Here is a 14,543-nt window from a genome sequence, read left to right as displayed (position 1 = left end):
GGGTCAGTTTCCGAGACAACTCACAATAACAATAGGGATAATGGGTGAATAGCGCCACTGGAAAGAGAGCGCTCAGTGGGTTGGGTCAGTTTCTTTGATCTGACTGTCCCTGCCCTTCCATACGTGAGTGGTGTGTGACCTTTCTCCACTTGTCTAGTAGGTTCTGGAATTTGAATATTCTGGAAGCGCCAATAACTTCATAAGGAACTGTAGCAACGCAGCGAGCCAGTGGAGTTTCAGGAATGAACATGTAAAGTGACAGAACTCGTGGTAATACCCATGATCTTGACAGATGGAGATGTGTTAATAATTATTGACTTTGTCAGTGTTAAATAGACTCATGTGTAACTAGATAGACTAATTTAGTTAATAGGAGATTGTGACAGAATAAATGAGTGACTGTCAGTGAGTTTTGTACACAAGTAGTTTATTTTAAGCCAGCCTAGTTTTAAGTAGATATTGTATTTAGATTTGTTTGTAATATTAACAAATATTAAGTGGATTCAATATTTGCCAATATTCAAGCAAACCCTTAACAATTGGTGTCAGAAGTGGAATCATTATTGCTTACGGTAAATATTGTTTTAGTTTAAAATTGTAGTCAACTTTTGTTTATCTGATTAGAGAACCTAATTGAAAATAAGTGACTCTCTATTAAATTTAATTATTTTCATGTACTAAGAATGGCTAACACAGTCATAAGACTTTTGGACCTAAAAGTAACAGAGTTGAAACATGAACTGAAGGAATGAGATCTTGAAACAGCACAAACGAAGTCTATGCTACAGAACCAGTTATGGCAGGTGATGGTTACAGATAATTTCCGATCCAGATGAATTCCTATTTGAGTCTTCCAATGTTGGTAAGCTTATTAGTAAATTAGAAGAGAACAAAAACATTTTAGAGGCTAAATTAGAAGGAAATAAGAAAATTTTAGAAGATGGTCTAGTTATTAATTTAGATACTAAGGTTAACAAATTAAAAGATGGATTTACAAAACTAGAAAACAACCTTAGTAAACTGGAAGGAAAAGCAGAGAAGACCCCTAATAGATACCAAAGCCACCATGACTATCCTTAACCCTAGCATTGTAAGTGATAAGGAGAATATAGATCCAACAACATGGACGTTAAGGACTATAACAGGGGAGTCTGCGCAGGTCTACGGAGAGACTGCTACCTTTCTCATCGCAGGAGGCTGTAAAGGCTGAAGCAGAGGAGGCAATTGACAAAGGGTGAGTACAATATTAGAGCTGAAGAGTGATGATGAAAAACTGGTCATGGGGTCCTGGTGGCTAGAATGTTACTCCTAACAGGTAAAGAGTTCTCTGTACTCTGAATGAACGTGAACAACTAAGGCGTCACATTGAAGAAAGGAAGTGCATTGGGATGCTGCTCAGTGGTATCATCGATGGTGCCAGGTTCAGTCAACTCAGTCTGAAACACCTTCAGCCTTTCAGGGAAGCTGGACAATTTAGTTTCAGAATCCTGCAGAGAACTTACAAGGGAGCAAGGAGGCGAAGTGAGACCTAATAACCAAATATCAGGATGTCTTCGAGATAAGAGAAGGTCGTAAAGGGAGAACCAACATCATCCACCACGTAATAGACACTGGAGACACCAAGTCCATCTGCCAGAATCCCCAGGGGTTACCGTTAGCTAAACAGGAGGAGGCAAGGAAGATCATCAAGGAAATGGAGTATATCAGCAGTTCTGGAATGGGTCTTGATGGTTGTATTACATAAAAAACAACGCAAAATATTGTGTTGTTTTTTTATGTAATTTATTTTCACAAATTGTTTTCTTTTACTAAGGTAACTGGCAAACCATTGTTCTGCTCTCCCTCTCACACCCAGGTTCCTTAGCTTGAAGATTAGGAGATCATGGTTCAGGCAGTCGAAAGCCTTACTAAAGTCGAGAAACAGGCTAGTAGCAGTGCAACCTTCTTCTAGTTGATCTAAAATATGTTCTGTTAACTGAATTATGGCTGTGGTGGTAGATCTGCCTTTCAGGAATCCATGATGCTGTTTATTGAGGAGGTTGTGTTGTTCAAGGTAGAGTAGGAGTTTGTCAAGTACTACCTTTTCAATGATTTTCGAGAATGTTGAGATCAGGGAGATTGGTTTGTAGCTATTTCTTTAAATGGTTGGTCCAGTTTTGTATTTTGGGTAAACTTTTGCAATTTTCAGTTTGTCTGGGAAAACTCCTTGTGTGAATGACTTGTTTATTAAGTCTGTCAAGGGTAATAACATTTCATATTTACAAGTTTTTATCACTTTGGCTGATATTTCATCAATTCCGGCTGAGTTTTTTCAGTTTTAGGGAGTCAATGGCTGTTTGGACTTCGTCTTGGGTGGCTGGTCTGAACTGGAAGATATGATTTGTTGTTGATGAGTCTGGTAACATATTAATTCTTGTGTTATTACTATTTTGAATTGTCCTTTCAGCTATTGTTGAGAAAAAGTCATTCAGATAGTTTAAAACTTCTATTGGGTCGTCTACTATTTTATTGTTAATTTGTTCTGAAGCGGTTTGTCTGGACTGCATTTAACTTTTCTTTCACAGTGTATTGTACGCCACAGTGCTTTTGATTTATTTTCTGCTCTGTTGATGTGGTCAGTAGTCAATAGTCAATAGTCTTTATTCATGAATCATGTACATTGGTGGTACAGTGAATAGTGTCAAAATAAAATATAAACCTAAAACAAGAAATAATACCTACTACATACAGAAATGTTGTGTAACTACAGCTAACTATGGGAGGTGGAAAACTCATCTAATGAATAAACTGCTAAATTTATTATATATTCTTTGAGCATTTTCATAAATTTTGACCGATCATTCTCTTTTTTAATATTTTCAGGAACATATTTTTAAAATGTGTTTCCTGCATATGAGGGCTTTTTCTCGAAAAATTTTAACCTGTGAGGCTGAACTATCTCATTTCTCCTCCTAAAATTATAAGAGTGGGATAATGGTATTGATTTTGCCTCTAGTTCTTGTTTTTTGGCAATAAGAATTGTTTCAAATATATATTGACCAAAAACTGTAAAAATTTTTAATTTTTTTAAATGTTCTCTGGCCGAATCATCACGTTTCAGCTTAAGCATTTTCTTTCTTAGCATTTTTAGATGTTGGTCATATTCCTTTTTCTTTGCAGCTGTTCTAACTTTGTCTTCTGCTAGTCCTGTAGTCTGCTCCATTTCCAGGGCTTTTATGTACTCATTCTTAAGTTTAGTACATTCTTGATCCCAGCACTGAGTTTTCTTTGGTTGTCTGGCTCTTGATGTTTTCAGTGGGCATGCATAGTTTAGTATGGACTGAATTGTGTTATGGAATTTGTTGTAGGCTTCATCTGCATCATGAGTTAGAATCACACTTTCCCAGCTTTGTACCTGTAGTTGTATTTTGAGTAGGTCTATTGCTTTTTTGTTGAAAATTCATTTTTTTTCTTTAATGTTGCTTCTGGCAGGTTTTTTGGTGATTACTGTGGCTAGTTGTGCTGTGTGGTCTGATAGCCCTGATACTATAACTGATGTCTGTATTTGTTGAGGGTCATTGTTTGTACATATCCAGTCTATTGATTTTGCTGTGTCTCTGGTAACTCGTGTGGGCGGCAGGTTCAGTCTTGTGATGTTGAAAGGTATTAGGAATTCCTCTATTTTTGTTTTCTCAGTGCTGTCAACTAAATTGTCCACATTGATGTCACCCATTATTACTATTTGTTTACCAGCACCAAGTGCTCTGTCAAGTTGATCTGAGAGGATGTCTATAGCTTGTTCTAGGTTTCCGCTTGGTGGCCTGTAGACTCCCAGCACTTGAAGTGTTTGCCTGCTCAGCTTCAGTTCAAAGAGAGCAGTTTCACAGGTTAATTCTGTTTCCTCTCTGTACTAAGAGACAATGTGGAATAGGCTATTTCAGTCAACTAGTTACATGACGTTGTTATATGTATGTACATTACATCTTGACAATAAATGATTTGATTTGATATCCTTAATATCATTGACACCTGTTGTTGGAGAAGAGCTAGATCGAATTATACAACAAAATCTTTTAAGTGATAGAATTAGTGATAATACCCGTGATCGTGACAGATGGATTTTTGTTAATAACTATTGACTGTGTCAGTGTTAAATAGGCTCATGTGTAACTAGATAGAATAATTTAGTTAATAGGAGATTGTGACAGAATAAATTAGTGACAGTTAGTTTTGTACACAAGTAGTTCATTTAAAGCCAGCCTAGCATTAAGTAGATACTGTATTATTTGTAAGATTAGTAAATATTTAGTGGATTTAATATTTGAGTGTTTCATTTTAGCAAACCCGCAACCTTAACATCATATAATCCTATTATAGATTAATGTAGAAACTGACAAAGTTTGTTACATTTATTATTCTAGTAATTTTTCTCTTATCATGCAAACCTTCTTCCGATACATTACTGAACTGCTTTTATTCACACTTTAAATTAAATAACAACGAATAGACCTTACCTCTTTGTTAATAGATTTTTCAACCAGTTTCATTGTTTCTTTGGTCTCTTGTATTTCTTTCTCATAAGGAAGCAGATCTTTTTCTGCTGTTTTCTTCAACTCCAGTATCTTATTTCTGTCTAGAAGAACCTAGAAGTGAAATTTAAAATAATATAATACAAATTTCAACATACATGTATTTATTTTATTAGATACATTTTTTTACCTTAAAAGTGTAAATATATATATATATATATATATGTATATATATATATATATATATATATATATATATATATATATATATTACCTGACCTGGCCACACTTCGCCACATTTATATTTTTTAATATTATGTAAAAATTATGAATTGTATAAATTCAAGTACAATAAGTAAGTAATATCAAAATTCTGTATTGCTTACACATAATTATATGAATTAAATTTTATCAATCAGGTATGAAAAGGTTGATTCTTCCTCCAAAAAATTATGTTTTTCAAAATTATAACTATTAATTAAAATTCAATTATGCGCTATTGGGTACACAATATTTTTAGTTTATCTGTCTTTTGCTAACATAAATAAATTACATGGTTTACTAACACATGAGCATGCAACATGCAACTGGGCATATGTCAGTTTCCACAGAAGAGAAATTTAAAGGCATTATAGGTTAATTGAATAAAACACTTTTAGGCAAGAAAACAAATTCATTATATGAAATTACTTACATATTACCATACAATGTTATAGCAGTTGTTAAAAATGTCCACCTTGATTTTGTATTCACTTCATACGACTGAGAACAGAATCACAAATTTTTAGCAATAAAGGTTAATTTTTATTAAAAGGTTCAAATCCATTTCTAATAAAATTAGGTTTCTGAGTTCAAGATTTTGCGGTTTTTAAGAATACTTAATCTCCTTTATAATACCTCACAATGAAAAATCACATGGGGTCAGATCTGGCGAGCGCGCAGGCCAATCAATTGTATCATGGCGACCAATCCATTCATTAAATGTGTTATTTAAGAAAATCTCGAACTTGGATACTGAAATGTGCTGGGGAACCATCTTGTTGCCAGATGAGCGAATGAATATTTAAAACAGGATTGTTTCTGAGCTCGAGAACTACTATTTCTTGCAGCAACTGTAAGTAACTTTCTGAGTTAACATTTCCTTGAAGAAAATAAGGACCAATCAGTGCAGTACTCGAAATTCCTCCCCATACCACAACACCAGACACATTAAGTTCTGCTTGGATTATGTTATGAGGATTTACATCCGACCAGTACACGCAGTAATGCTGATTAATGAGTCCATTTAGTTTGAAACATGTCTCATCACACCACAAAGCTGATTGTAAGAAATTTGGATCAGCATCTCAGCAGATAATTATTGTCTGACAGACTTCCAATCGCCTATCGGAATCATCCTCGTGAAGCGCTTGGAGTAAAGATGGACGGTATGGCTTAAGTTTTAATTGCTTTAACATTCTTTGCACGTTTCTTCTTGATATTTCTAGATCAGCAGATGCCTTAAGAGTCAATTAACCGGGATTAGCTACAAAAGCTTGAGCGTCTGCAGGTTTTCGTTGTTGCAAATTGATCGTGAACGACCACACATCGGGCATTTAAAACACTTCCTATTTTCAAATTTCTTATTTAACTTCCACATATACTATTGAGTAGTGGGTATCATGACACCTGGATATTTAACACTAAATTCTTCAGTTACTTCAGTTATTATAGCAGTATTTTTAATATGCTTCAACCAGTACTGAAGGATGTAAACTCGTTGTTTGGTTGTAAACTTAAAAGAAAACACACAAACAACTAACAGATGCAAAAAGCGTCACTTTACACTAGCCACTGGAGCAGACAACAATGAACTTACTCCATGTTGCTGCCAAATTAACATTGTTACCAACCTATCGAAACAAAATATCCCAAATTATGGGGAAACTGACATATGCGCCACTCTGTATAACCACGTATGTGTCCATGAGAGGAACATGGATTTTCTAAATCTAAGTTACAACAGACATTGTCTGACCTTGAGATTTGATAATGGTCATAACGAATCGAAGAGGGAATTGATACCTTTAGAATGATATTGTGGTATCTGACAGTATCATTGGGATATGTGGCAATAGGACAATTTCTCCTTCAAATCTTAAAATGGTTACTTATTGGGATACTTTCTTAGTCTATGCTAAACAGCGGTTGCAGAAAAGATTTATATAAGAAATGATGTTACTATTAAGCTTACTTTATGCTTTCAAAACTATAAATGTAAATAAATTGAAAATTGTGGTCATAAAACCTCAACCGTACGTTTTTCCTTTAAACAAGATAATGGATGACGCCGCATATTTCGCACTTGGCGGGAGATTGGATTGACTTTTTCATAAAACATACTATCACATCAAAATTTCTCAATGTACTGACCTTGAACGGTCTCGTTGCAGAGAGGAGGAATCAGGCTACACCAAAGTGTAACAACATGTAAAAAAAGTCCTTCTGGCCGTAAGAGCCTTAGTACACTTAATTTCTGGATATGCCATGTTCGATCATCAATCTAAAAGTAACTAAAATACAGCACTTTGATTATGCAATATAAAAAAAATTTAAAGAAAGATATTTGGTTTAAAACGTAAAGGATTGTACCTCTATTTAAGCATTATAGAGCTAGGCATAATAGTACTTTTTTAACTATGATATATAAACACTGGCTAAATCTAGTTTCAGACACAAACATCAATGAAAGAAATAACCTCTTTTTTGCGTTTTTCTATGTCATTGAATTCCACCCAAGCCTTCTTCTTTTCAACCATTTTTACTGCCTTTAAGGTCTCCTCTCGTTCTTTAATTGCCTGGACTTCAGTCTCCAATCTACAAAAAATAAACAAAAACTTACAATTTGATAGCTTTCATGGTTTTAATGTAATTTTAAACGTCAACACTATGTCTTTTATCGTAGTCAAAACAACCAAATTTCTGTTTCCTATTTCCAAGTAAGAATTTCTTCATCACATTCACTTCTAACAAATACATTGAAACTGAATGCTAAAAAAAATATAGTGTATAAAAAACAATGGCCGAAGGTCTCCAATTGTAGACATTAGAGTGAAAATGTTAATAACTTATTTTACATGGATTGTTTTTATTTTAATATGTATGAATAGACAAAAGCCAACATTATGTATTCACGATTTGGTAATGTATGAACATATAAACATAGAAAATACAAACTGGTAGCAATTTAAAGTTAAAAATATATGTTTTATCAGTACCATAATTTATGCCTATACTGTTGCCAATGAAAGGCATATATTCGGAAGCCAGTTTTATAATATATCAAATGAAAGTAAAAGATATATGAGTTCTTAAAATATAGCCATTTCACTGAACATCTGCAAATCATCTTTAAAAGAGAGTGATATTCTTGGATTACTTTGTGTTATCGGGTCTTCAAAGGTTTAACATTAGTAAAAATTGGTATGGTGGTGACTTTATTCAAACTAGTGTACCTGTTGCTTGAAATCAAGCAATTTTTAATGGTATTTATCTACTGAGCTAAAATATTCCTAATGAGTCAAAAATAGTTTTCCCCCAATCTCAATTTTTCCTACATACACACACAGTATACTGAAGAACTTAAAAGTATGGACTACAATAATACATACAAACACATACTGTAGTAATCAGTAAGTAAAATAAAACTATAGGTAAAATTAGTAACACTTTTTATTAAACCTTAGGGAAGTCTATTTTGAGTATTTTATTATGTAACATGCACAGTTTTTAGTCAAGTCTAATTTAATGGTAATGTTTAAATAGTATTCTTAACGTATTAAATGACTTTGTAATTGATGTGATCTGTAGTAAAAGTAACATAATAATTTTGTCATTACTATTTTCATAACTGATCAAACACTGTACAAGGTGTGGCTATTAAATAATGAGACTGACGCTGCTGCAGATCAAGGAGGCGTGTGTCAACACTATTAATCAACAGCTGTTTAGTGTGAACCTTTTCCTTTAGTATGCAGCTAGTTTCGCTTCTGTAAACAACACTGTTTAGTTATTAACAACACTACATGCGAGTTATTGATGTTTTTTTAGTTTTGATAAAATGGTTAGCGTAATAGCAGAACAATGAATTATGGTGAAATTTCACTTTAAACTTGGATAAACTGCTAATGAAACTTATAATTTACTGAAAGAAGTGTATGTAGTGAATATTTATCGTACGCATATATTTTGACTGCTTTAAATGTTTAAAAAATAGCAGTGAAGATGATTCGCAGCCAGGCCACCCTTCAGCATCAAAAACCGATAAAAAAGGTAAAAAAAAAGTTAGTAATTTGATTCAGATAATTTATTAAGTATTCACTCAATTGGTGAAACTATAGTATTGATAAAGAATGTGAACGAGAAATTTTACATGATAATTTTAACATGCAAAAATTGTGTGCTAAAATGGTGCCAAAACTTCTTCTGATGTTTGAACAAAAATGTGTGTACTGACACTTTGTTCATGATTGGAAATTATCCAAATTTTTGGCAACGATAATAACATGTGATGAAACATAATTTTTTACTTATGATCTGGAAACAAAGCACCAATTCATGCACAGGAAGAGCCAAACTTCACAGAGAACCAAAAAAGCTCGAATGAGCACGTCAAAATTTAAAGCAATGGCGATAGTTTTTTTTTATATACATGGGATTGTGTACCTGCACTAGGATCCTGAAGGTCAAACAATTAATCAATATTACTACCTTGACATACTTTCTAAACTATGTCAAAGAGTAAGCATAAAACACCCCAATGCACCAGGTCATTCCGCATTATCTGTCATGAGGTTCCTAGCCAATACAGCATCCAGGTGTTAGAAGATTCACCTTATTCACCTTTTCACCCGATCTTGCACCATGTGATTTCTACTTGTTCCCTAAGATGAAATCTGCATTAAAACGGGCAAGATTTGATCTGTAGAAGCTGTAAGAGTGAAAGTGGCATGTATCCTTAAGGAGCTGACAGAAGATAACTTCCAGCACTGTTCCCAATAATGGAAAATTCGCATGGAGCATTGTAGGGATAGAGAAGGAGCGTATATTGAAGGTGACAATAAGTAATTATATATAAATCATTATTTAACTTATCTATTTAACTATAAATCACCTGGTATACTTTATTGTACTGTATTTTGTATAACTTTTGCAATGAACACAGATTTACTATGCTTGCTATAATACCATTAGCACCTTTTGTGTGACAACTCCAACTCCTCTCCTTCACTCACTTCTTTACCATGCCCCAATATCATATAAGACAATTTAAAGTGCCTAATATGCACAAATGTATAGTTTTTTCTCAAATTTGATTTAATAGCAATGCTTAAAATTATTTTTAAGGCATTACTTGATGCATGGCATTGCACTGATTTGATTACATTATTGGCATCTTCACTGCCTAAAAATACTCCATTCAAAGAGATGCACTTTGTGGGTAAAAAGCATAATGTTTTCACCACACAAAAATATTTTTAGCCCTTATAACGTCAGTATATCTTTTCACGACTTCCAGCAAACGGCACAATATTAAAAAAAAAATTTTAAATGTGTAACGTTCATTTTTATTTTTACTTTCTATAATTATGGTAAGTATAAAAAAGTAAAAACTTTAAATTATCTTGTACGTACATATATTTATGGGACATTAAATTGTAGATATAAATAAAGTCAAAATAAAAGGCACACAAAATTTTATTAGCTAAACTATAAACATTACCAGACAATTATATAAATTACACTTGTGATAAATATAAAAAAGAAATGCATGATTGTAAATATACAATTAACCTAATAGTGTTCTTTTGAATGGTAGTCCTCGAAACAATCCTCTGGATGTAGGGCTGGTTCTCCTGTGCATGTCTTGCAGGAGTAGCAGGTCTCGCGCCGTAGGCCTCTCTTTGAGCACACAACGCAGCGTGATTTCTTTTTATCCCTCTTCTTTAGGAAATGTTTTCCATTGAGTCTTTCAAGGAGAGGTCCTTCTGATGGTCTACCTTTCCTCTTTCTTGATGGTGTATTTCTAACTCGGTCCTCAACAAGATCTCGAACTAGACTTCTCCGGAACTGTAGGTGCGTGAGTGGTTTTGTCATAAACTTTATCTGCATCATTTTATAAAGAAGATAAGAATTTATCATCGCTACTTCTAAAAGCCAAAAAAAGAACTTTCTGTACCATTTTTTTGTTCTCCTTAAAAACTGATATGTAGAAATAAAATGATCACTTCTATCGACGCCACCCATACGTTTGATGTAATCCAATATAACGTTTGAGGTGTAGGTGCAAGATGAGGCCATTTACTTGGGACATCAGTCATGTGTTGTATATCCCCTTTCCATTTAGTTGATAGCATTGTAACCACTCTCTTATCTCACCAGGAAAGGACAAGAATATTATTGTCTCTCTCTGACAAAATATCTCCTTTTTCCAGCTGTTTAGTCCTGGTCTTCAAGTTTGGTGGCATGTCGATACGATTTGTCATTACTGTTCCGGTCAGATGGCAATTCAGCTTCAAAAGTTCTACGGCAAGTTCAGGGCTGGTATAGTAACGATCCGTATAAATATGTGTTCCAGTTGTTGGATTTGACAAATCTTTCAATAAAACTGACTCGGTGAGTTTTTTTACGACCTGTGTCGTCTTCAAGAGCGGAGAATTTGGAATAAGCTCCTTTTTTCCAAAGTAAGGAATGAAATCACATATATATCCATTTTCCGAATCTGATGCAACAAAAACTTTCATGCCAAACTTATTAGGCTTTAGGGGATTATATACCTTGAATCCAACCTTTCCCTTATAGGCCACTGTACTTTCATCAATTGACAAATTGCTACCAGGGGTGTACAAAAGTTTGCACATTTTTTTTATATGGTCTATTAGGGGACTTATAAGGAACCCTTTTGGTCTCTCAGAAATTCTACGGGGTGTTTCGTCATGGTTAAAGTGTAGATTCCAAAAAATATTTAGGAAATCTCTTTGGGAAAATATTTGTGAAAAAAAGGTATACTTGTTTCCCATTTTGTGCTGAAATAAGATTCAACGGTAGGCATTGTTATCAAGCCCATATTGATTACAGTCCCTAAAAAGGCTTTGAGATCAGTGTCATTAATGTCTTTCCATTGTCTACTCCGTGATTTAGGAAATTGGTTTTTATTTTTATTTTCGTTAGCATTCAAGTTTGTTTCATTACAAATGTAATCTCTTATTTCGTTATTGAAAAAGAGAAAAAAATATTCAATAGGCTGAGTAGTTTTGTCAAAATATGATGGTAAATTTGTACCTTGATTGATATTATAGATAGGAATCGTCTTACTTGGCCCGGGGTCGCTGGCAGTCACATTTCTCCATTTGCTGGGGGTGGGAACAGTTCGTGCGGTCTTTGTTGGTCTTTTGTTTGACACAGTTTGTTTACGTTTTCTTTTTTTCGAGATTACAGTACAAATACGCACATTAGCGGTTGAAGTAGAAGGTAATCACCATAGTACTAATGACGAAAGTTTGACTTGTTCAAGTCAAATTCGAATATTAAAACCGATGAAATTTTAAGTATTACAAACAATCAGAAGGCTATAACTTCTGAGCTTGGTAGATTGACTAATGAAAATGAGATGCTTAAAGCAGCTATTAAAAACCAATCGGAAGCCATCACGGATATTGTATTAAATTTGGACAATAAGGACTCTTATGCAAATAAATTAAAGAATAATTTAACTAGTGGCAATTTGGTAAGTAAAGACTTATCTGAACTATGCCTAGTTCTGGAAAACATAGTCAGCCTGGTATCCATAACTAAACCTAGGACTGATGCAGTTGGAGATGTAGGGCATAGTTTGAATTGTAATTATAATAAAAGAATACAATTTACTGATGGGCTAGTTGATTTAACTAGTACACCTAAGTTAAGCTCTGCGTTAGCTTATAAGGAGGAAGATGGTGAGTGGCTAGAAGTTAACAGTAGGTCAAATAGGAGGTCTAGGCCTAGTACAAATGTTACTGGATCTATTTCAGGTTAAACCTAATTCAGGCAGCAGAGGCCAAAACTATATCAGATAAAAACTAGAAATGGGTCTAATGGTAAAAAAAATTTATCACTGGCACAGCGGCCGATGATAATTTATCCGTAGCAGAGAAGAAACTTTTTCTATTTGTTATCTAGGCTACGTCCACATATTGAATCTAAAGACTTAGAGAAATATATTAAAGATAAGAAGGAAGCTGACTATATTGTGGAAAAATTAACTTCAAAGTTTCCTCAAGAATATTAGTTCATTTAAAAGTTGGAGTACCAAGTAGCCTCTATAATGAAATCTATCATTCAAGTTTTTGGCCTAAAAATATGTATGTTACTAAGTTTCTAACCAAGAGGCGGACACAGGCTGAATCTTTAAAACGAGCAGCTAATGATACCATTAGAAAGGACATAGGCCTAAGCCCGGACATGGTCAACATGACTGATTTGGAATGTTTGAACTTGCCTAACTTAAAAATGTTTTATATTAATATTCAAGGTTTGCATAAAAAAGTTGAACAGCTGAAGAGATTTTAAAATCTGATAATTTTTTAATATTGTGTGCCTCAGTGAACATTGGTTACGGGATAATGAAGTGGCTTATAATGTACCCGATGACTATTTTGGTTGGTAGTGCATACTGCCGTGTGACACATATAAGAGGAGGAGTAAGTATACTTTTATCTAATAAAATTTGTCACTGAGAAATTGAACGTAAATACATTTTGTGAAGAATTACATTTTGAGGTGTGTGCTATCAGGCTGATTGAATTAAATGTCATTATTATTTCTCTGTACCGTTCCCCTGAAGGTAAAGTAAATGTCTTTCTGGACAAGTTAGATCAACTTCTGAGATTTTTTAATCAGACTTAGGCCTAAATGTAAAGTAATAATTTGTGGAGATATTAATGCTGACTTTGATATCCGAAACACCTCAAAACCTAGTGTAAATGACTTTTTGAACTGTCTCCGGCAATATAATTTGTTTTGTGTAAATAATTTGCCTACTCGTGGAGAAGCCTGTTTGGACAATGTTATTACTGACCTCTGCCCTAAAAATTACGAGCTGCATATTTTTGAACCTTTGTTGTCAGATCATAAGGCTATTCAAGTTATGGTTTGGTTGGCGGAGAATAGAATAGGCCTATCAATAAGAAGACTGATGGCCCCGGTAAAATAAATTCAAGTAGGCCTTCGATTCAATTTGCAAGAAGGTATACAACTGTGAACCTGGAGGGGTTTAAATACTGTTTAAGTAAGGTAGACTGGAATTTTATTGCTCCTCAGAATTGTAACTTAACCAGCAGAAGAAACTTTTGATTTGTTTTATAATACATTTTTAGAAATTTTTAATCAATGCCATCCAATGCAAGAGATAAAGATTAATAAACCTAATAATAGAACTAAAAAGCAAAATTTAAATTGGTTATACCCCAGAGCTAAGAGAACATGAAAAAGCAAATTTTGTGTTGTCATGACATTTATAATAGAACGAATAATGATAATTTACTCAACTTGCTGAGAACTCTTAGAAGGCGCTATAGACTGGCTATTAAAGAAGCAAAGAGACAGAGTAATGAAGATTACATAGAAAATTCAGTCAATAAATGTAGAGCAGCATGGACCAATCATTAACAAAGCATCGGGGAAGGAAACCCTACGCAGTCGGTCCAGTAATATTCTGCCTGATGAATTCAACTCCACACTGTGTGACAGCTATTGAAGAGATCAGTGCCAAAGTGAAAAGTTCTGTGAATTAGTGCCAAATCAATGTCTTAATAAGTTATTGCCTCCATTTGAGGAGTGTGTTTTTTTTGTCCTGTCACTGTAGATGATGTTCGTAAAATTGTTTTATCTCTAAAAAATTCCCATTCTAAAAGATGTGTATGGATTGAGTAGTATTTTAATTAAGGCTGTTATTGATTATATAATTGAGCCTTTGACATATTCTATTAATTGTTGTGTATTGGAAGGGATTTTTCCAAA

General features: G+C 33.9%; 1 protein-coding gene across 2 annotated transcripts in view; it reads right to left on the bottom strand.

The window, feature by feature from the left end:
• The window catches only part of LOC124354821 (structural maintenance of chromosomes protein 5), a 98,600-nt gene that overhangs the window by 47,263 nt on the left and 36,794 nt on the right, over positions 1-14,543 (bottom strand). For both annotated transcript variants that reach the window (XM_046805562.1, XM_046805564.1), the window contains exons 6-7: positions 7,247-7,364; positions 4,494-4,622 (exon numbers count right to left, since the gene is read on the bottom strand). In XM_046805562.1, the coding sequence (XP_046661518.1) occupies positions 4,494-4,622; positions 7,247-7,364 (247 nt within the window). The remainder of the gene's footprint in view (positions 1-4,493; positions 4,623-7,246; positions 7,365-14,543) is intronic.

The sequence above is a fragment of the Homalodisca vitripennis genome, chromosome 2 (assembly GCF_021130785.1).
Source record: "Homalodisca vitripennis isolate AUS2020 chromosome 2, UT_GWSS_2.1, whole genome shotgun sequence".
In the NCBI taxonomy this organism is placed as follows: domain Eukaryota; kingdom Metazoa; phylum Arthropoda; class Insecta; order Hemiptera; family Cicadellidae; genus Homalodisca; species Homalodisca vitripennis.
The sequence above is the reverse complement of the archived record's forward strand: the minus strand, read 5'-3'. Positions and strand labels throughout refer to the sequence as shown.